At 54.2% G+C, this 22,979-nt stretch overlaps 2 protein-coding genes across 10 annotated transcripts in view; one reads left to right on the top strand and one right to left on the bottom strand.

Annotated features, from left to right (window-relative positions):
• Positions 1–9,111, top strand: part of NOL4L (nucleolar protein 4 like) — a 130,421-nt gene extending 121,310 nt beyond the window's left edge. For 2 of the 5 annotated variants that reach the window (XM_070472517.1, XM_020915811.2), the window contains 5 exons: positions 37–228; positions 407–529; positions 947–1,145; positions 1,634–1,735; positions 4,499–9,111. In XM_070472517.1, the coding sequence (XP_070328618.1) occupies positions 37–228; positions 407–529; positions 947–1,145; positions 1,634–1,735; positions 4,499–4,719 (837 nt within the window). In that variant the 3' untranslated portion in view covers positions 4,720–9,111. Of the gene's footprint in view, positions 1–36; positions 229–406; positions 530–946; positions 1,146–1,633; positions 1,737–4,498 lie in introns of those variants that run through there. The other 3 variants (XM_070472518.1, XM_070472519.1, XM_070472520.1) reach the window with 3 other exon arrangements.
• A 3,058-nt stretch (positions 9,112–12,169) lies between these two features.
• The window catches only part of ASXL1 (ASXL transcriptional regulator 1), a 64,866-nt gene continuing 54,056 nt past the window's right edge, over positions 12,170–22,979 (bottom strand). For 3 of the 5 annotated variants that reach the window (XM_070472513.1, XM_070472514.1, XM_020916070.2), the window contains 7 exons: positions 22,490–22,583; positions 21,874–22,026; positions 20,511–20,674; positions 20,297–20,393; positions 18,426–18,531; positions 17,503–18,133; positions 12,170–17,018 (listed from right to left, as the gene is read on the bottom strand). In XM_070472513.1, coding sequence (XP_070328614.1) covers positions 14,124–17,018; positions 17,503–18,133; positions 18,426–18,531; positions 20,297–20,393; positions 20,511–20,674; positions 21,874–22,026; positions 22,490–22,583 — 4,140 coding nt within the window. In that variant the 3' untranslated portion in view covers positions 12,170–14,123. The other 2 variants (XM_070472515.1, XM_070472516.1) reach the window with 2 other exon arrangements.

The raw sequence follows: 22,979 nt of genomic DNA, 5'->3' as shown, positions 1-22,979 counted from the left end.
CGGGCCAGCCCTTCCCACCGCCCATGTCCTCCGCAGATGTTCGTGCGTCTCTTCGTGGATGAGAACCTGGACCGCATGGTGCCCATCTCCAAGCAGCCCAAGGAGAAGATCCAGGCCATCATCGAGTCGTGCAGCCGGCAGTTCCCCGAGTTCCAGGAACGGGCCCGCAAGCGCATCCGCACGTACCTCAAGTCCTGCCGGCGCATGAAGAAGAATGGCATGGAGATGGTGAGCCCCCAGCATTCCCCATCCCCAGCCCTGTCCCACAGCCCCCGGCAGTACCTCTGGAAGCAGACACTGTGGTTCCCGGTTCAAGAGGAGCTCAAACTCCAGCCCTGCCCCACCCACCTCTTTGCCAGGGGACTCTGCACCCCAACACTGGCTCCATCCCCGTTTCTGTCTGCAGACCAGACCCACACCTCCCCACCTGACCTCGGCCATGGCAGAAAACATCCTGGCAGCTGCCTGCGAGAGTGAGACAAGAAAAGCAGCCAAAAGAATGCGCCTGGAGATCTACCAGTCCTCTCAGGTGCCTGCTTGCTGTCAGCTGCTTGGGGGGCGTCCTCGGCCACCCTGCAGGTCCCAGGGCCCTGGGTGCAGAGGGAGCAGGGAGGGTGTCCTCAGACGGGGGAGGTGCTGGGGCATAGGGGAGGCAGAGAAGCCCAGACGCAAAGGCCTTGCAGACTTCGGAAAGGCCTCTGGACTTTGTCTCGAGCCCCAAGAGGGTCTTCAGTCAGGCAGGAACAGATTAAATCTTCCTGGAACATAGATGAGAGATGGGGGTCTGGGGGGCGCCCTGGGCAAGGCAGCCAGGGAGAGAGGCAGAGCTCTGCAGGTCCCCGCAGAGTCCCAGACAATCTGGGGCCACTGTCTACCCCCCTGTCCAGGAAACTTGGTCAGGGCTGGCTGCCTCTGAGGTTCCCCAGCGCCTCCCTCCCCCCCGCAGGACGAGCCCATAGCCCTGGACAAGCAGCACTCCCGGGACTCCACAGCCATCACCCATTCCACCTACTCACTGCCAGCCTCCTACTCCCAGGACCCCGTGTACGTCAACGGTGGCCTCAACTACAGTTACCGTGGTTACGGGGCCTTGGGCAGCAACCTGCAGCCTCCTGCCTCCCTCCAAACAGGAAATCACAGTAATGGTGAGTGTGGGACACCAGGCTCTGCACCCCCTGACCAGCAGCCTGGTGGCAGGGGGAGGGTGGGGACAGAGGCTGCCGGGAAAGTGACTCCTCTGTGTTACAGGGACCCTCCCCATCTCGTCATCTTAGCCAGTCCTCAGATCGGAAGGCAAGGTTAAAATAAACCACTGCCTATACCACTCCTTTCTCGCCTCCCAGGAGGCTTGCTGGGCCTCCCCCGGGTTCCCTGCCCCTCCACCTGCCACTGTGAGCAGAGTCCCAGCGCCTCACCTGGCGCTCGTCTTACTGAAAATGACCAGGTCTCGTGCCCAGGTCTCCCAGCGTTGATGGCAGAGCCAGGATGCAGCCCCAGGCAGGTCACCTCCCCTGCCAGGCCACAGGTCCCGACCTCACATGTGAGATGAACTTTCAAGGGAGCACTGTGGGGCCCCGTCTAGGTCACCTGGGGGCAGCGAGTGGTTCGCCATCTCTCCCCTCTCCACCCCCAGGTGCTCTCTGTAACTCTTCCCAGGTGACTGATGCAGACGGGACACAGATCAGTGTTGGAGAGGAACAGCCCCCCAAAGATACAAACCTCCCCATGGAGCCAGGTGCTGCCCTGAGTGAGGCCTCGGGCCCTTTCATACGGAGGCCTGGGGGGTGGGAGCGACTGGGAAGAGCAGTGCCCCCCTGGAGAGCAGCCTGGGAGCTGGCGAGGGTGGCTGGGGGCGATCCTGGGGCTTCTTGGGTCAGGCATTTGGGTTTTGTTCTCTGTGTGGTGGGAGCCACAGATAGGCTCTAAGCAAAGGAGGCTGTGAGTTGTGCTGTCCGCCCTGGTGGTGAGATTTTAACCTGGAGGCTAGGGGGCCGAAGCAGCGTGCTTTGGGGGCATTCAGAGGTGAGGAAGAGCTGATGGTGACAGCAAGCTGCTGCTTGAGGAGCAGGTTAGAGGAAGGTGCCGCCCGCAGGCCCGGGAACTCTGGTTCTAGGCCTTGGCCGAATGTGCCTGAGATTTCCTCTCAAGCCCTTGTCCTTGTCCACAGGAGGAAGACCCCTCGCTGGTCCCTTCCCATGGGAGAGAGCTCAAGCACCCAGCACTCCCCTTGCTCCCCACCACGGGGAAATATGTGAGGGTCCCTGAAGGATTCGTGCCTGGGCTTAACTTCTCATCCTTCCTAATGCCTCTTAACCTAAAGTAAGAGGCTGCCTGGCCCTAATCCCTGAGGCTGAGGCCAGAGTGGCCGGCTGCAGGCAGGGTAGGGAGGGCTGTCCCGGGCGGGCTGCTTTCCTTCCAGGAAGAAGCTCTGTCCGACCACCCTGCTGCGTGGGGACCCGGTTAGAGTGGGTCTGGAGAAGGAGCTGCAGCCAGGGAACTCAGAGTCCCCTGTCGTGCCCGGGGAGAGCCCTTCCCAGGTGGCGGGCAATGGTGGTAAGCCCCCAGCTGGTGCCACACAGCAGGCCCGTCTCAGGCCACAGCTGCCAGGGCTCTCCACCTCTCTAGAGAGCCTGCTTGTTCACACTTGCCGGAGAGGCTTCAAGGCAGGCCACTAGCTCAGTCTCCCCTAGTTCCTTAGACGTGGGCAGTGAAGTCACAGAGGCCAAGTTCTGCTCGCTGACCTCCTGCCTGGGGCAGCCACATCCTGTTTAGGTCCAGTACTTGGAAGAACACTGCACGCAGCCCTAATTCCACTGCCCTCCCAGCCACAGCCTTTAGCATGAGGGGATCAGTCAGTTTGGCGTCTTGGTTGGGTAGTCCTGTCAGTGGGTTAGAGCCCCTCACTTAGCTCATGAGTGGATCAGGGAACCCACATCAGCCCAGATAGACTGAGGCTCACCTGTCTTCCCTGGGGTGCTGGGCAGCTTGCCCTCTAGCAACACCCTGAGTAACCAGGGCCCCCGGGGAAAGACGGAAGGACCGCTCAGGAGTAAAGAAGATGAGGCTTGGGGGTGGAGGGAGGAAAGAGAAGCCTGGGGCCAGCTCACACTGCTGTGGTAGGCGCTCCGGCCTTCCACTGCCATCCCCAGGCAGTGTCCTGAGGGCACCTAACTGCCACAGCCAGGACCCAGTGCACAGTCCCCGCCTGCTTCCAGCCTGTCCCGGCAGCCACCACTGTAGGCGTCAGCCACCTGCTTGGCTGCTCTTCCCAGCAGTTCACACCTCCAGTCCTTCCTCCTGTGTTTTAATAGACTTCCCTTGACCCTCAAGTCCAAGGATGGTCCTTAGGAAGCCAGTTCCTAGGACCTCCTACTTGGCATCCCTATTCTCTGGTGAGAGAGGAAATAGCCCCATGTGACAAACCATCCCGTCCTAGACTCCAACTTCCTTCCCCATTTGGGGGCTGAAGCAGGTTCCTACTACCGATAGTCGATAGTCGTTTCCAAAATTGCTCCCAAGATGTTACTTCCGTCTGTATCTCCAGTGCTAAGTTTATCCGTCTCTATGGCAACATAAACTGCCGCTGTAGGGAGCTCCCTGGTGGTCTAGTGGTGAGGATTCCAGGGTCTCCTTGCCATGGCCCGGATTCAATCCCTGGTCATGAACTGAGATCTCACAAGACTTGTGGCGCAGCAAAAAACAAAAAACTGCCACTGTAGATGCCACGATAAGTAAAACCAGTTATCAGAGCCCGTGGGGTAGTGAGGAGCTGGCTCATCGGGGTGAACAGCCTCAAACACCCAGGCAAACCTCGGCGCAGGGCAGGGCAGGCGGGGCAGAGGGACCTAGCTGGGTGAGAGGCTTCCCAGGGAAGCTCCAGCTCCTACACTGAGCTCCGGACCCTCTCCCTTGACTTTCTTCTCGCTGAACGCCTGGAAAGAATGCTCTTCAAATTTCAGGCATTTTTGTGTTTCCTGGAAGCCCTTTCCCAGTGGCCCTCCCATAGGCTGAGCAGCCCTGGCCTCGCTGAGGGGTTCATCAGTGTGGCTCAGCCCCACAACAGCCTCTTGGTGCTGTAGCTGAGGGCCGGGGGCTCAGGGCAGTTAGGAGTTGCCTGTGGAGTGGCCGAGCAGGCTGCCCGTCCGGGTTTCTGACTCCAAACCCACAGCCCACCCTGTAGAGCTGTTTGGAAAAGACAGAGGAACCTCGCCCCCCACCCCCTCCCCCCACCCCACCCCACCACCCCCTCCCCGGGCCCAACACACACCTCCCCTGTATGTTTCAGTTAGATTGCAGGCTCCCTCTTGGCTGCCACTGTTCACAAGCAAAGGGAAGGTGATTTCTCTGGAGGGTACCTCTGGGTCCCATCTTACCTTTCGACCCTCACACGCCCACCCTTTCGAAGCACTAGGGTCACAACCATGGAGACAGATGAGGGTCTCAGGTCCCCCGGAGAGGGGAAAGCTGCCCCCCCTTACCCTGGCTCCCGTGTCCACAGGGCCCACGGACCTCAGCATGAAAGGCGGGGCCTCCACCACCTCCACCACGCCCACGCCCACCCCCTCCAGCAACAGCACCAGCCGGACCATGCCCACCGCCCAGCTCAGCCCCACCGAGATCAGCGCCGTGCGGCAGCTCATCGCCGGCTACCGAGAGTCCGCCGCCTTCCTGCTGCGCTCGGCAGATGAACTGGAAAACCTCATTTTGCAGCAGAACTGACCCTGCGGCTCGTGGAGTGCACTACCCTAGGGAAGGAGGCTCTCCCAGCCCTGGACCGGCGTCCCGCCTCACCAGTTTGGTACCTTTTGTTTTTTGAAAGAGGTGGATCCAAAAGAGCTGTTTCTAAGCCACACTCCAAGCGCCTGAGACTCTGGGCACAAGGACACTTTTTTTTTTTTTTTTTTGGAATCTCACCACACGGGTGCTCTGACCTGCTTGGAAGAGGCCAACGGGGCAGCTTCGGAAGGGCTGGGCTCCCCCTCCCTGATGAGGCGCTGGGGCCACAGCTCTATGTAGAATCATCTTCGTGGGCCCTGATGTTAGACTCCCCCACCCCCAGATAATTACCTTTCAAGTCTTAGGTGAGCAGAATTGCATATTTATTGAGAAAAACAAAGTGGACCCTTTCTTCCTCTCCCCTTAGTAATTTATTTTTCTGAAAATGGATTCTTTTGTGTTTGTACAGATTGCCAGTCTGTGTGTGTCTGATCAGAAGGCTGTGTCCCTGTGACCTAACGTTCCATATCACTACACTGGCGCGGGCTGGGGGCCGGCAGGGCGGGGCGGTGGGGGCGCCGGGCCAGTCGGCCCTGAGTGCCCGGCACCACCAAGCAGGAGGGCCTCACCCACACCCACTGCAGAGCAAAGACAGAAAAAAATGGCTCCCCACCCCCCACCCCACAGACGCCCCAGGCACACGGTCACCCGTATTCTACCTCACACTCCAGCGTGGGCTTTTCCAGGGTGTGTCCCAAGCCCGTTCTGAACGGCCATCTCCCACCTCCCCCTCAAGGGTGTCTGCCCGGGAGCTAAGTCCAGAGGGGGAGGCCAGGAGCTGGAGCCCTGGGAGGACCTTGGCCCTCTCGAGTGGCTGCTGGCTGTCCCCTGGCCTCAGCGCTTGACGGGACAGAGAGCTGGGAGATGGCAGCTGGCCAGCAGGGCCCTTACCCTCGGCCTGCTCCAGGGGCCAGGTCTGCACACTTCTCTGCACGGGCTCTGGCCCCTCGGACACCTGCAGCTTTGAAGGGCCCCCTGTTTCTTCAGGGACCCTGGCTGTCAGAAAAGGCAGCTGTAAGCTACCAGGCAGACTGTAGCTCCCTCCCCCCTGCCCCCGTGGCTGGAGTAAAGGGACCATCAGAGAAATGGAGAAGCCACTGGGGTTCTCCAAGGACCAGCCCTTCTGAAGGGGCCAGTCCTAGAAGAAACCCGTAATCCCTGGAGTGTGAGAAAGGGCAAACAAATGGCTGGCCTGGTTTCCTTCCTCCCCAGTAGGCACTTCCTCTTGCTCAGTGCAATACCTACCAGTGCTGCTAAAACCAGGGATTTGCCCAGACCTCACAAGCACCATGCAACACTCCGTAGCCATGGCAGCAGCTCGCTGCTGCCCGCCCCTGCCCAGATGGCAGAAGCCCTCCGTTGCCTTTCCTCCCTCAGAGCAGAGGTCCCAGGGGAGCCTGGGCCAGGGGGACCCTAGGCTCGAGAGCCACTCGACCCCAAAGCAGGCACCCCCTCCCAAACCAGCTTCTCTGCAGCCAGCTGCCCACCGGCACTGTGGCAGACCGCCCTCAGCAGGGGCAGGGAGGGCTCCAGCGAGGACACCTCCCCCTCCTCAGATCCAGGACTTCAGCTGTGGGCCCCGGATTCCAGAAAGCCGGAAGGGCAGGGGGGTCCTGCCCCCTGCTTGCTTCCAGCCTCTGGAGGTTGAGGGTGGCCTTTTCTCTCTTAAGTGGCCTCCAGCACCCCACCCGGCCACACCACCTCTGCCTTCCATCCGACCAGGCCCCAGGCTCCAGTCAGGACACCGAGACCCGCCCTCAGCACAGCACAAGCTCCAGCGCCCGAGGCCACCCCCACATCCCAGCGTCCACACGTCCAGCCCCCACCTGCTCAGTACTACTCCCGGACGTTTGAATTTATGTAAATATTTATTTTTGTGTGTGAACAATACTACAAATCAGTAGATCTTTTGCAAAATGTTACCCCAGGCAATTTGTGAAAATCTTAATGTTGAAAACTGGCAGAGACAATCGCCGCCTTACTTAGAACTCTTTATATCAACTGCTTAACATGTCGTTTCTCCTCCTGAAGGCAGTACCCGGGCCAGGCACGAATAGTTCGCTTCTCGTAAGAGACAGGAGTGAGAAAGATTGGGGAAGGGGTTCCCGCCACCCCCGACACAAGGGATTCAATGTGAAGATCGGTATAGGCTACAGCATGAAGTTGTGGTTTTGAGCCAACCTTGTCCTAACTGACCACCTTCAGCAGCCTGAGCACTGCCATAAACAGTGTAGGTTCAGTGTGTGTCAGAGAGGAAGTGAGTGCTAGTGGTCAGGGCCCACTGGGGCTCCCAGAGCCCCTCCAGGACAGTGGGTCCCGTCACGCTGACCCCACCTCTGGGTGGGCTCCTTCCTGGTGAAGCTCCACGTGAAGCTCTCGTGATGGCAGGAGCAGGAGCAAGTTACTGTGTGGAAACAGGATTCCATTAGCTAGTCCAGTCAGGGAACTTGTTCAGTTTCGCTTTTGTTTTAAAAGACACAGCGTCAACCCCGTCCCTCTCCTCCTGACTTGGGAGAGCACCAAAGAGCTGGCTCTGCTGAACCTCGCTCACTGCTGTTCCCCCACCCCGGGGACTGCCTTCTCCCCGAGGGAGCGCCCACAGCCAGTTCTTACGGAGGGCCTCAGGACACAGATTGACGATTTGGGATCCTAAGTTTAAAAGGAAACGCTAGAGTAGTACACCAATTCCAGAGTCTTCGAAGGGGACTAATCCCACGAGGTTGGAATCAGGAGAAGTGGGGATTTGGTCTTAGTGGTGGATCATCTTAGTAGACCAGTAAGAGTATAACCCATCTACAGTTCATTTCATTGTCACCACTCAGTTTATACCCGAGGACAGTGTTGAGGGGGAGGGGGACCGGCAGGGGGTTAGAAAGGTTTTAGAGGATTTCAAAGAGGAGGAACCCAGCCATCCCAATCCCCAAGGGCCACTTTCCACTCCAGGGGTGGTTATAGGATTAACTACCAGTTCATTTTCAAAATGCTGCTTTGAACTCAGAGGGTTGATACTTTTAATTTGTAATTTTTTGTAAAACTTTTTACAAGATAGTAAAGTATTTCACCAGAATACCAGTTTCAATCCGTCCATGGTCTGATTTTTATATAATTTAGTGGTGCTTTAGAAACTTTGTTTTTGTTGTTTATGAGCTAAACTGCTCAGTCCTTTTTCGCCTGTATCTACCTAAGACCAATGTGAACCTTTGTATTTTTGCTCCTAATTTTGGACTCAGTGAAAGTGTACTGTTTACATGTACAGATGCCCCGGTCCCTGTGTGTCCTGCAAGACTCGCTCCTGAGGAGGAAGGTGCACCTCACTAAGCTCATCTGCTTAGCAAAGCCACAAAACAAAAACCTCTCACGTTTTACCTACGTTTCCACCTAAAAACAAAAACAAAAACCCTATACCACACAGAACTCGGATTTGCTGAAAAATACTTATCTAAGCTCAGAAAAATCTGTGCGGCAGATGGCCATGTGCCTGTGTCATGTGGTCCATTTAAGAGCAGGGCTCAGAAGGGAGACTTCTTGGCGGCGGCGGGTGGGTAACTGCGTGGACTTGTGAAACGGGACAGCAGAACTTGGCTGCCGAGCTGGGATGGAAAGAGCTCTTCTCCTGGCAGCCTGGGAATGGGAAGGTCATGCTGACTCATGGGACCTTTAGGATTAAGCCACCCAAGATTCAGGGACAACCCAAGAGGGTTGCCAATCCCCTTAGACACATTTGGGAAGAGGCCAAGTTCTCTACCTGAGATGAGTTTTAAGACTTTCCAATGCAGGTGGTAGAAGCATTTCTTCAGGGTCCCCTAGAGGCAGCTGGCTTACGAGGCATGACCTCTGGGGAGGGGCAGGGGGCTCCAGACAGTAAGCATATGGCACTTAAGGCAAACAGCAGATGGCACCAACTTTTAAAGGTGACTCTATTACTTCGTCAATGGCTTCACCTCTAAATTATATTTTTACAGATATGCACCTATGCAACTTAACGTGGCTCTTCTAAGCAGGTGAGGACTTCCTCCTCAATGCTCTATAAAAATGATTTGTGTTCTCTATAGTGAGTTTTTCCAGTAAATGTGGCTTAATATTTTAATTCTTAGAATGTGTCTTCTCTATGTGATGCAACTCAATTCTGTTTTGTTTGTGGAATGACTAGCACAGGCCAACTCCCTCTCCCCTCACTTAACAAAAGACCAATGAGCTGTTAATCGAGCTGTTATCTCCATGGTATTACTTGCTAAATGCACTGATTTCATAAGTATGTGGAATCCTTTTTCTTTTGAATCTGTATATCATATATAAGACTGAATCTACTTAATAAACACTGAATAACAAACCGAATGCTTTATTTCCATGGTGTCCTGTCCACAACAGCATGGCCAGCCAGTTCTGTTCCCTCCAACTTGTTTGGCCCCGAAACAACCCTTCTACCAGTAGCCAATAAACTAGCATACAGAAGATCCTTGCTAGATTTTGAACAAATGAACTGGTTACTTTTTTTGGCGCCTCACCCATCAGAAAGAGAAAGAAATGGACCTTTCCTGGTCTTTGTCATGTGCCCAGCACAGGCACACATTGAACTGAAATCTCATGTCTCGTGGCCACCTGCCCAGGGAGGTGCTCTAGCCCCACTTGCAGGTGAGGAAAAGGGCACGCCAAGTGCATGCCTCACCTGAATGTGGCCAGTGCTCAATCAAGGTCTTAGATGCAGCCGTTTCCCTGCAAACCATCCTTTCCCCACAAGGGCGCAGCTCTTCAATGGGCCGAAACCAGACTCAGGCAGCAGTCTCTAAGCGCAGGCTGGGGAAACCGAGGAAACAGTGTCCCTGGTCCTGAACTATCAGGACTTGACACTCCATTTGACCAAAACCTGGGATCCCATCTTAAAGGAAGCAAAAGAGCTGCTTTTTCTTTCAAAGATGACATGTGTGCAGCCTTTTTTTTTTTTTTTTCATCCTACATATAACTGAGGTTAAACAAAGAAAAACTTGCAGCAACTGACTGGGGCCAAACCCAATTGTCACAAGTTTAAAAACAATTCTGTCTGAGTTAAAAGCATAAATACAACTGTTAGTATTGCATGTATGCACACACACTATATGGCAGTTCTGAAAACATTTTTTTGTAATGGCAAAAGAATCCTTTTTTTTAAAGTGAAACTCTGTGCAGTAGCCAAATATATCAAATAGATAAAAGGAGAGGAGTCCACCACACTTTTAGCCTAGACCCTGGGACCACAAATCCCACACCCCCTCCTGGGACAACACAGCGGGCCACATGCACACAGTCTGCGCTGGCCCAGTGGGAAGCACTTACCTCCAGGTGAAGTCACAGTGGTGCAGACCCTGGGATCCGAGGAGACGCTTGTGGACAGAGAAGGGCTGGTTCCAGTCTGGCTTCTTGAAATGGGGCTCCAGAGCACTGGTATGGTGTGGATAGCGTAACATCAAACAGGCACCCCTGTCGTCAACAGTGAGCTCAAGGCCACTCAGTGACAGCAGGTGAAGCTCAGCATACTCAACCAGGGGGGCGGGAGACTGTGCCTGTAATGCAGTTTTAAAGTAATTTAAATGCATTGAGGAAGCTCAGTAGTTACAGGAAACTGGAGGAGAATCCCTTGCAAAGTCATCTCTCCCCTCTTCTGTATAAACCCAGCTCTTACTAGGTTTAGGATCAGTCAGCAGGGTTCTTCATTCTTCAGTGAGGGGCTCCAGCTGCCAGGGCAGGGTAGCGGGTGCTCGTAACCCATCTGAAATAATACAGACCACTTTGTGCGTTGTGTGTGTGTGTGCACGCGTGGACTCCTGGGGGAAAAGGTACAGAGCTCCCACTGGGCTCTCAAAGGAGCCTGTGTTCCCAAGAAAGTTAAGAAGCACTGCACTTTCAGCTGTCTGTCACTTCCTTATACCATCTACACCTTCTGGTTCTCAAGAGATGTTCATTCCATGTTTTCAAAATGATGCGCAAAGACATGAGGACGCACAGGTCACTGGCACTGTTTGGTTTCAAATATTAACCTCCAGGGTCACAGAGCCTATCCACTCCATTAACTTAAATGACACCCACCCATACATACAGCCCAGGCCGCCTCCTCTCAGGGCCCAGGGCAGGCACATGCTTTGGTCCCCGAGGCCCAAAGGACTGAGTGTACACACACACACATAAGAACACATGTACATGCAAGCACCCCTCTCAAGCAGGGTCTGACTTTTACACAAGAAGACTGAACATGAAACCAACAGATGACCCTGTGCCAGGTCAGTAAGACAGCACTCCTTCCAAATTCTGAAAGTCTGTCTCCTCATCCTTTAGACCATGAGTTAAGTCAGCCTCTCCTCCCAAGGACCCATCTCCAAATCCAGGACTACGCACTCAACCGTAGGGATGCCTGCTCTGCCTGCACCAGCACTCAGCACACCACACGGGTCCCCTCTCCACAGCTGCTCTCTGGGGGGTGAGGGTCAAACAAGCGCCAGGAGCTGTACTGTGCTCTCCTGTACGTTCACAGAGCTAGGGTCTTGGCCTTGGGCAAGTGGACAGGCTGGAGCACCCCCTAGGCACCACACACTACAGTTTTATGAAGCAGCAACTAGTAACCCAAATCAGAGAGGAGAGTTACCAGAAGCTGAGTGACTTGCCCCTACCACGGTACTGGCAGGCAGCCAGGCCCTCTCGAAACCATTCCACCCTCCTGATGAGATGCAAGGCTTTGCGTTCTAAGCGGCTGCAGAAGTGAGCCAATTCCAAGACGTGAAGGCACAAGCACGTCACCACCACCAGACTGTCACCTGTCACCACAAAGCCCTCGACCTTGATTTCTCCACCCATACCTTGATCAGACAACAGCACCACAGGATTACAGCTTGTTACTGCCCCACACACAAGACCTACTTTCTCCAATTCACAGGAAATGAATGGATACTTACTTTAATCAACCTTTAGTGTCAAAGGTCTTCTACCCACTCAGGCTCATCAACCAGCACCAGACCCCGTATCTCAGGCCAGCCCCACCCTCCCTGCTGCTTGCCACCCTCCCCACAGATATCCAGGAATCTCTCAGGCAACCTCAGGCTCAGCGAGGCAGTTAGGATGAACAGTTGTAGAGGGATGTCACAGTTCACGACTGGATTCTCAAGAGAAAAGTAACCTCACTGCTCACATGGGATTTCTGCTTTCCAGTCCACGTGGTGGATAATGGGTATGTTCACCACCTCATGCACAGGGCGTGAAGACCCACGACACTGACAAGTCATGCCTTCGGAACCCACCTCACAAAAGAACTCTGCACACAGTAACGTCAGCTCCAAAGCCGAGGTGAGGCGAGCCAGTTTCTTCCCTTTCAACCTGACCTTCCTCCCAGCCCAGCGAGACGGCCGCAGAAGACGACAGAGACCACAAGTGCACGTTGTACAGGTTTATTTTTCCAAGACCACAGAGACATACAAGAGCAGTGCTTTCCCTGGCGGACCAGTTTCCAACTGTCCCCTCGAGTGGCCCCAAAGGTCACAGCAGAAGGAAGAGGATCAAACACGCTTGGGCCTCTGCTCCCTGTCTTTGGTAAACAAGACTTGAAGTTGACAACCGGGACTTGGCCAATACTGCACTTAAATCACCACTATGTCTTTGCCAACTTCCCACTCATGCTGCAGATGACACAAATGCCACATTGGAGGAGAAGTAGGGGAAAGACAAGACCTTTCAGATGAAATGAGGCTTGCTGAAGTCATACCAATTTCACAGCTCACACAGACGCACTCGCACAGGGAGACCTAAGTTCAACAAGGAGGATGCTCAACTCACAACTCAAGGTACAAGATAAGGCAGGAAGCAGGGAGGTGAGACAGCTCTGGAGACATCTACTTGCTGGAAAGATGTTGGGAGAGAGGCCGGAGGCTGGCACAGCTGTTTCTTCCTTAACCTGCTGTCACAAGTGTGTCCACTGGAGCCCTGTGGCCCCAGGAGAGTGTGGTCCCGGGTTACCGCTGACAGGTGGTGAGCCTGGAGCTGGGAACGGAAGGCCCACCTGGGGGCTGCCCAGGGCGCTCACCCTAGAATTCAGAAGCACTTAACACTGGTGGTGGTGATTTGTCACACACGGCAGCAAGCTGCCAGTGAAGGCTGGAGAAGAGATGAGGAGCAAGACGCGTCTGCCCAGCAACAAGTGGCCAGGCTGCCGGTGGCTCTGCACCTGCAGCAGGTCCACCGGTGACCGGATACCGGGACAACTGGCAGGTCGTAAGTCAATCGCTCCAACCCTCATGTCGGGCAGCACAGCACGCAGTGGCTCTGACACGGGTGGAGAGAAGTCAATCACACCACTTTAATGCAACGATGCTGAAGACGTGAAATAAGGGAGAGTCGTTCGTGTTCTCTGTACAATACATCCATTTACAGAATCGGCCAGTACTGTGTACAACATATAAATATATGGTAAAACATCAGAGGTGCATAGAGCATACTTACAGAAGCCAAAAGTTCACTTTATACATCCAAGGATAAAGAGTTAAAAATATAAAAATAAGAAAAACACACTGCTTTGAAATGTAAAATGACTTTCACATACACAGGTGTGTTGGAGATGCCCACTTCCACAGAGTCCAAAGTGATGCCCAAGGTGTTGAGCAGATGGAAGTCACCTGCCAAACGTCTGGACACCTAACTTACAAGGAGGAAAGACAATCCTAGCCCTGACCTGTTGTCCAAGCAGGTCTGTTCAAGGTTCCGAAAGCTCCTGCAGGCCAGTGGGTTATTCAGAGACAGGTAAGTCCCAAATTGGCCTCGGCAACAGCAACAGAACCGAAGATCAAACTGGCTCCATCAACTGGCAAATGACTGATTGTGACCCTGAGGTCAGCAGGTGCTTAAGCCCCCTGGTGGGCACTGCTGGGAGCTGCTTTAACCCTGTGCTGGCTTCTTCCCCATTAACTCCCCAGAGGAGCAGCCGGAGGAAAGACGGAGGGGGCAGTGGAAGACTGACATTTCTATTCAGTTCGGGTAGGTTAGTGCCCTGGGTGGAGAACACAACCTTCTCGCTTCAGTTTCGAGGCCCTCTGAGTCTCAGGGAGGCTCCCCCACATCGCACCAGGCTCTGTCTCTGTGACGAGAGCTCGGGCTAGCCGGCTGGCTTTGGGCAGCGCAGTGAGCTGCCCTGCAGGAAACCCTTCCAGCAAGACCCGAAGGACCGACAAGTGGCCAAGAGGTTTTAGCACTATAGATTTCAAGGAGCGGCAAGACAACTCTTGCCTAGAGAGACAGAGTCTGTTTTATCAATGATATTCTGTATACAGATTTAAGATCCATCATTATCAAAATACACACACTAAATATACAACTTTTCCCATGGCCATAATTTATTATCTCACCACAAGGCACAATACACAGAGCTTTGAGGGTCCAATACAGTCATCGTGACAGAAGGCGCCGCAGCCCTGGCACATGATCATGGCCTTCAGGCTGCAGGCGCACTGCAGCGAGATGCTCTCCACCGCGCCGCTGTCGGCGAACATCTGCAAGGACAGCGATGCGCTGCGGCTCGCCCCAAAGTTCGCTTTGTGGCTCAGCTGCACCACACTTCCGGCCAGGCCTTTGGGAAAGGGGGGGGAGCTGGAGGAATAATTAAAGCTGGTGGAACTTAGCTGGAGTTTGGAAAGCTTCCCATAAAACGCCTGCTTGATGTTGAGTTGGGAGGGGATGGAAGAAGGCTCCAGAGGCTGACTGAGCCCTTTCCCGGGCTCCCGGGGCAATTTCCAGAAGGGCAAATCAAGGACAAAGGGCATCCCTTGCAAGTGATCCACCAGCTCCCGGGGACCAGGCCCCACTGCCTTTCTGTTCTCTGCATCCGCCTTGAGAGGTCCTCCACCAAGAGTCTTCTCGCTCTTGATGCTGCCAACAGAAGGAGGCGGTGGCTTTGGGGCCCAGTCTTCCCTGGCAGTCTGCATCCCACCAGACAGAGAGGTTTTGCCTGGCCCTGACTTCCTATTGGGAAAAGCGGGAGGGGCCTCCGCAGGCAGTGGTGTCGGCTCCACCAGCCGGGGGCACTGAAGGGCTGCAGCCGTGTTCTTGGAGCCAAAGAGCTTCTTCCCTTGACCTCCCGCATTGTTCTGATCCCCCAGGGCCCGACCTGCCTGATCAGGACCCGAGGAGACCGCATTTGGAGATGAGAAGAGAGGGGCTCTCGAGGTAGTGAGATTTCCCGGACTCACACCTGGGGCAGCACTTGAAATACTGCACTGGGTCAGGTCACGGTCTTCCTTCTGATCTTCAAAACTGAAGGGAGGTAACTGCTCTTTGAAATCCACTTCTGCTTTCCCGGAGGCAGCCACTGGATTGGTCACTGGATATAGGGAGTCTAAACTCAGAGCGTTCTTGGACATCTTGAGGGGCGCCCCAGGAGCCTGGCTGGGCTCCAGCCGGGCAAAGCCAGTACTTGCTTCACAGCTCTCAGGTAGCAGAGACTCTGGACTGCTCTTGCCAACTTCGCACCTGTTCTCCCCAGGATCCTGCAATGACCCCAACCCCAGGGAGCCACCAGGGCTCTGCTCTGCTGTAAGCGGGAGTCGTGGGGGTTCGGGTTTGCTGCCACCGTGGGCTGGAGGGAGAACCTTCTTGAGGGGCAAGTGGCCCTGCAGCAACTGCATCACCAGGGGGTTAGCAGCCTCCACTGAGGACACAGGCCTGGCCAGGGACACGGGCCTCGGCTGGTACTCGGGACTGGCCAGCAGCAGGGAGTCGGGGATCTTTGGGGGAACTGCACATACTCGAGACACCCAGCTCTGAGGAGCAACCATCCCATCTGTCCTGGTGACCAGATTCAGGTCACCATTCACCTTGGAGAGCGAGGCACAGCGGTTCCAATTGTGTTTCTCACCCTGCTCTACTGCTGAGGACCTCTTCGGCCCCAAGGTTTCACTAGGCTCAGGCTCACTGCTGTCCTCGGAGAAGTGGCCTTCAAAGTCAGAGGCAGTGTCTGTGGACTCGCTATGAGGACTCAGAGCTTCCGAGTCTCCATTGATTCTGGGCTTTTCACCTTCCAGCTGTCTGCAGTCGCTGCCGCTGCTGTCAACACAGCCGGAGTGCACTGTCCAGAGTGAAGCCAAGTGGCCGGGGGGATCCAGACCCTCCTCCGCCGTCAGGCCCACAGGTGATGCCGGGATGAGGGTGGCTACTTTCCCCCACTCCTCTCTGACCTGGGACTTAACGGATGGGACCTCTTCTCTGGAGTCGGGTTCAGGCTGTCCCCCTGCCTCGTCATTTGACAGGCCAGGCCTCCAAGGAGCAGCACCAGGGGAGACAGGAGCCTCCGTTTTCAAGTTTTCCTGTCTAGAAGCACTTTCCCTTGTGGGTGGGCCCGAGTCACCAAGTTCTGATTCATCATCAAATGGTCTGTCCTGCAGGCAACTGGCCAAGGATGACTCGGGGATGGAACTGGGGGTCATGTTAACAGGATCCTTCATGGTGGGATTACTGCCACTGTCTGGAGCCTGGCCAGTTCCTTCTTCTACTCCAACAGGCCCCGCCAGAGCCCGACCAGGACTGTCCTCTGAGGGGATCGCAGGTGCTGGCTCCTCATCACCCCTTTCCCAGGCAGTGGTAGCAGACTCACATTCAGTTCTACCTTCTGGATGCAACACAAGCTGCTCAACTAACCTCTCAGGTTCCGGGATTCTAGAGGGCAGTGGGGGCAGAGCCTGGCATGGCGGGTCCCGAGCGGGTGCAATGGGGAGTCGGGAGGCATCTTCCAGCCCGCTGCTGGGGCCATCTGGGACCCTCTGCAGTGGACAGCTTGTCTCCTTTCTGAGAGAAGCCAGGTCCTCTCTCCTGGCTCTGGGCATGGCAGTTTCAGCCTGGGCATGATCCCCATTTAGAGGACAAGGCGGCAGTAGTTGTGTTCGCTGTAGATCTGACGCACACTCTCCAGGGGCACCCGGGGCTCCCCGGGGCTCAGGGTGGCCACGGGCCGCACCACCATCACCACTGCCGCCGCCTCTGCCGCCTCCCTCGTCGGTGGCCCCGCCGCCACCTCCACCCGGGCCACCCCCACCTCCGATGGCAGTGGTGGCCGCCTCTCGATGGCAGTGGTGGCCTCTCGCCCCTCGGACCTGCAGAGCACGGGCTTTAATGTCTGCAAGGGTCCTGGCACCAGTCCAGCCCCGGCAGGAGGACTCCGTGATGGGGACGATGCGGGGACATATCTGGTAAGTGGGCTGACCTTTAACCACCCAGGGTGGTTTGATACGTGAAAGTTGAATCTGCAAGAGAAGAACAGAACAGTTTTAATTGACTGAGTGCTCTGACCTAGAAACTGTAAACCTAAACTGGGACCCTAGCAGCTTAAAAGTCATGGCCTAGAGAATCAAATCATTTCACAGCTGTCCAAGACACCACACCATTCTGAAAAGACCCTGCTCAAGGGCTGTTAAGTTCCACACTCTTAATTTTTTAATTTCTGGTGGGATGGTGCAAGTCACTACACAAAGAATCTACCACCACTTAGTAAAACCCCTCAGGGTTCTGACCTGTAAAAATAATGGTGAACAACCAAATGAGGAAGAGAAGAACCTTAGCCCTGGGCTATTCAAGTCTGTCTCAAGAACAGCTCTCTATAGAGAGCTCTACACTCTCACATAATTAGCACAAGGGCCCAGGGCCTTCTGTCCCTATAAAGGAGCCCCACAAATCTCCTATCCCTCAAGGTCCGGGGCTCAGGGAAGCCAGGATCACACAGCCACCTACCCGGATGGGCGGGACTTTGGGCTCCTCTTTGGTGGGCTGTGGCTTTTCGGGGTGAACACTTTCAATTGTGTTACGAAAGGACTGACGATCTTCAAGCCGGGGCTTCTTTTCGGGAAAGGAGGCAGAGGTTGCCTGCTCAAAGGATTTCCTCTTCTGATCCTTGGGTTCCTGATCCACGGTCTCCTGCGGCAAGCTGGGAATTCTGTCTGGAGACACGGAGACACGTGCTGGGTCGTTGGGACTGGGCTGGAGCCGGGAGGCCACAGTTTCTGCTGGGAATTCAGGACTCTCTGGGTTGGCTGCTGCGGAGGACATGCCAGGTGGGTGGGGGCTGTCCACCCCTGCTGCATCGGTCTTAGCCTCTCCGTCCTTGTGGAGGGGGATGTCTGGTGCCACAGACTGTGTGTCTTTAGCGATCTCTGCTTGTTCTGGCTCCTGTCTTTTGTACAGATTCCTTCGGGCTCTGGTTCGAAGATCTGGCCGAGAGCGTTTCTTGAAATGCCCATCTCGCTGCCGGGTGGCCGGGCCCCGCTGCGGTCGTGCTGACTCTGAGACGTGCAGGTCACTCTTTATTTCAGCCTCCTCCTGGCCCACATTCTGCTGCAAGGACTCTTCTTTGGTTAAACCCAACCTGCAAACCAGAAGACTGTCAGCTACAGGCAAAGAGAGCACATCTACTACGTGTGACATACACTCAGATGCTAGAATTCTCAGAACAAAACCAATCTGCATGGTAACCATACAAAATCCTATGTCAGCTTCCTTGCGAATGGCATCAAGTCAAACGAGAGTCACTGCGACCTCCAGTTCTCAGAAAACATAGCAACACGCACAGCTTTGAGAATACCTGCTTCTGCCCACTGCCCCACGCCCCTCACCATCCCCAGAAGCCACACCACAACTCATAGCACCCAGGGCCTTACTTCTGTCCATAGTAGTCTTCGAAAAACTTTTCTTTCCATTGTTCCACTTTCTTTTCCTTCTCCATTTCTTGTCGTATCCTGACCTGCATCTCATGAGTAAATTCACCTGAAGAGAAACAAAACTTTTTGAGTGGCACATTAAGGATATTAATGTCTGCCTCAGGAAAAGCCAAATCCTGCTGTTCTACCATGTCAGGAGTTTACAAAACAACATGTGGCTTTGGTGAGCTTGGAAATCATTTCCTACCCCTCACTATCTTCACGCCGGCTCCTGGCTCCCTCCCAGGCCTTCTCACGTCCCCCCCTTACTCAGGACAGAACTAACACATCTATTATAAGGGAAACTGACTCCTCTCTCTAGGGTCATCAGTCCTTGGAAAGCAAACAACACACTGATCAAAAAAGCAAAACAAAACCAATCAATAAGAGAACCGTTCTTACTCCACACACAGGGAGAAGTTAACAGAGCAGGCTGAGACAAGCCTGCTGACACGGTGGGCCCTTGGCTGACATCTAGGAAATGGGATTTTAGGAGGGTTCCCACCCCCTAGCTGACAAGAATGGCTCACTGTGCCTAAACAGTTTATGCAAACCAGATGGTTTAATGGTGAGCACCTGCTTTCCTTTGGGGAATCTGGAATTCAGGTACGCACCAGGCAGAGGCTTCCTACATGATCAGCTCCCAATAAAAACATGAGGCACCGAGTTCTGGACGAGCTTCCCGGTGGACCACCCTTCACTTACATGCTCACAACTCCCTGCTGAGGGAGCTGAGCACATCCGGGGGGACTTCGCTGGGAGAGGACCTGGGAAGCGTGTGCCTGGTTTCCCTCATTTCCCTTTGCTGATTTTGGTCTGTATTCTTTGCTGAAGTAAATTACAGCTGTGAGAACAACTATGGGCTGAGTCCTCCAAGCAAATCATCAAGCTGGGAGACAGGTCCTGGGGTCTCAACGGGATACGGCCTCCCCACAAAACTGAATCATTAGAAGCTAACCATCAGGACTTCCCTGGCAGCCCTGTGGTTAGTGTTAGTCGTTCAGTTGTGCCCGACTCCTTGCGACCCCATGGACTGCAGCCTACCAGGCTCCTCTGTCCGTGGGATTTTCCAGGCAAGAATGCTGGAGTGGGTTGCCATTTCCTTCTCCAGGGGATCCTTCTGACCCAGGGATTGAACCCAAGTCTCCTGCACTGCAGGCAGATTCTTTACTGACTGAGCTACAAGGGAAGCCCAATATTTCTTTGAGCCACTTTTGGGGGGCGGGGGAGGGCACAAGAATACTGGAGTGGGTTGCCATTCCCTTCACCAGGAGACCTTCCTGACCCAGGGATTGAACCTGGGTCTCCCACATTGTAGGCTGACGCTTTACCATCTGAGCCACCAGGGAAGTCAACCCTGTGGTTAGGACTCTGCATTTCCACTGCAGGGGGAACGGGTTCAGTTCCCAGTCAGGGAACTAAGATCCCACATACTGTGCAGCCAAAAAATATTAGCCAAAGAAGCTAATACTCATTCCAAGCAACAATGTCTAAAAAGACAAGAGGGCATGGTGGAACTTAAAAAGCACGTCAATGCCATGGTTACTGAAAAGAATAGGAGTTTACAGTTTTAATGATGAAGAGGCAACACAGATGAATATATATACACACGAAACAGTGAAAGCTAAAACACTCTTGTAGCTTCTTCAAAGCTATGGGGTACTATATCCACCATATCAATTATAGGAAAGCCTGCCTTACACTCAATACTTCTTGGAAAAAAAAAAAAAGATCATTGAAAAATGAGTGTTTGGATTTTAGACCGCAGGAGACAAGTGACACCACTCATGGCAGGCACCTCTCAAGCCACTGCGATGAGAATGTCTACTTACCATCGGCCAGGCGTTCCCTCCAGCTCTGAGCTGCGTGGGTGAAAAACTCATTGTTCAGCGCACTACTGCTGAGACGTAACAGGCCATCAGTCCCCACCTAGAAGGAATGAGGCCAAAAAAAAAAGGCACATGAATGAAAACAAACAATAAAGAATCTTAGAAAGCGAACAGAAGCTGGTGTGGAGAGCACAGAGAGGAAGCCTCCCATCCATACCTGTCTGTCTACCTCTGGCAGGAGGAAGAGGAGCTGCTGCTGGAAGTGGGACGGCAGGGCATGGAAGGTCCGCGAGTTGATCAGGGCCCGGAGGTTGGTGTTGACAAGAATGGACCCAGGCGTCTCAAAATCTATCTCTTCCCCTCTGTTGCGCTTCATTTGACCTGTAATTTTTCAAGCCGTGTAGATTTTCAGCTTCTTTAACAAAAAAAGCTAATGCCAACTGAGGGAAAACTTCGGTGGCAACACCCAAGCTACCCAGAACTTATCTGCACACATTCTGCTCAATCATCCAGTCTAGTCTAACCTATTGGCTACCATCGAACTTAAGAGAACACTTGGGCTGGCATCACCTCAGACAAGACTCTGTAGCACATTGTGTCACAGCCTGAAGGGACACTCTTCCCAGAGAAACTCAGGCCAGGGGCAGACTCTGAGCTTCCCTCCCAAAGCTGGAGAACAGGCTCCACGAAGTCAATGGGAGAAATTACAGAAGTTGTCTAAAAGCGAACCCAGTGAGTGTCCTACAGAAAAATCTGCAGAAGTCTTCGTGAAGGGGCTGGAGAGGTCTAGCCCTCCATGCAAAAAGGTAGTAAGAGTTGTTGAAAGCCCACTGAAATGTCAACATCTCTCACAAAAGCTTCTGCCAATGGGATACAGACTAGTGAGGCTGAAATGGAGCACCGCTGAGGAGCTGGAGAAGCTGCAGGACAGCAAACCTTGCTGCCACTGGGGCAATGGCTTATTCTCATCCTCAGAAGCCAAGGTTAGTCTTCCTAATGGTTTCATGGGACCCTTCTACAAAAATCCAGCATGTGGGCTTTGAGACATAAAGCCAGAAACAGCAAATGGCATACTAGCCTTGCTAAGAGCACCACTGGGGGTAGGGGGTGCACGCTACTGAATTTATTTGCATGCCCCAAATGGATGGCTCCCACCCCACATACTAACTAGGTTATAAACGAGGGCATCTGATGGAGACTACAGATGTGGAGAACAAACTTGGTAGGATGCTACCCAAGAAAGAAAACAAATGCTGGAATGCTCCACTGAGAAGTTCACTCACTTGAGCACTTTCTGAGCCATATCAAGGCAGGTAGAGGCTAGGCCCTTACAGGGACATACAAGAAGCACTGTGGCATCATCTGTGCCCACAGGGAGTCCTCTCAGTCTAGCAGAGAAAACCCTCTGTGAAATAACCAAACTATAAGCTGAAAGCCAAAGAAAATAAAAAAAATAGAGGGCCACCAAAGAAGTAAAAACAAACCGTAGAAACTACAAAGGAAGTGGAGCAGAAGACATCATCATCTCTAGGCCTGTGGGGGCCCCTTACAGGCAGGGAAATGAGCGCCAAGCCACTCACCTGTGGCTGGCTTCCGGAAGCCTCTCAGGAGCGGGGCAGGGTCCCGGGCGAGCTCGGCCTGGCCACGGATAGCAGCGCTGCCCAGGGCCGGAGAGCCGCCGCTGCTGCTGGACGGGCTGCCGCTCTCGCCATCGGCGTGGCGGCCCGAGAACCCTGAAGGTACAGCATTCCACGGGTCAAGAGCATCACGCGCCGCGCCCACGGCTCTCAGACAAGCTTACTTCTCCCAGCTCTCCCTGAGATGCTGCCAGCAATACCGGTGCTTCCATGGCCCAGCCTGGGGCTGTCAGAGATCACCACCTCCTGGTCTGGCTTTAAAATATCACGTAAGAATGCCAAACCGCTGTCTTTAGTTTGCACAGCACTGCACCTTTTACCAAGCACCTGCACACGCCTTCACCGGACCCTCACGACCGCCCCGTGAGGCCAAGGGGAGGGCGCCCAGCGGAGCCCGCGCCAGAACCTAGGTCGGGTCTCACCACCATGGTGCGCCGCCTGTCAGAGGAGGGCTCCTGACTGTACTGGCTCGGCACTACCTAGGCCAGAAACTGCTGCCAGAGGGAGGCAGGCCCCAGGACCTGAGGAAGGAGGGTCACAACCACGAGGTGACACGTACCTGATGCTGATTCCACGTGGGCCCCGTTTACCTTCAGAGGAGTCAGGACAACTCGAGGCAGCATTACCCCTGTCTTTTTCTTCTGCTTGTTTGCCTGTTTCCCCAGAGAAAATACAAAAGGAGCCTGGGTCACCTGCAGGTCACACCAGCTGTCCCTCTCGGACCACTGTCTCCCCCGCTGTCTTATAAAACAGAATCAGTGTTCAACCAGTAGGAGCAGGTACTGCCGACAGCAGCAATGACTCAGGCTATGGAGCCAGGTGCCAGCCACCATGCCAAGCATCATCCCACACTGAAAACAATGCTCTATTATCCCCAATTTACGGATAAAGAATCTACCCAAAGCTAGTGAGTGGTGGGCCACAATTCAAACTACTGACTCCCAAGCTCATGTTCTTTCTCCCCCCTGTTCTACTTCTCCCCGGATGTTCCCAGGTTTTTCATAAACACAAACGAAATCATCCATCCACAGTAAAAAGAAAAAACAAAC

The sequence above is a fragment of the Odocoileus virginianus genome, chromosome 9 (genome assembly GCF_023699985.2).
Source record: "Odocoileus virginianus isolate 20LAN1187 ecotype Illinois chromosome 9, Ovbor_1.2, whole genome shotgun sequence".
Classification (NCBI taxonomy): Eukaryota; Metazoa; Chordata; class Mammalia; order Artiodactyla; family Cervidae; genus Odocoileus; species Odocoileus virginianus.
This window is presented reverse-complemented; position numbering and strand designations above follow the sequence as displayed.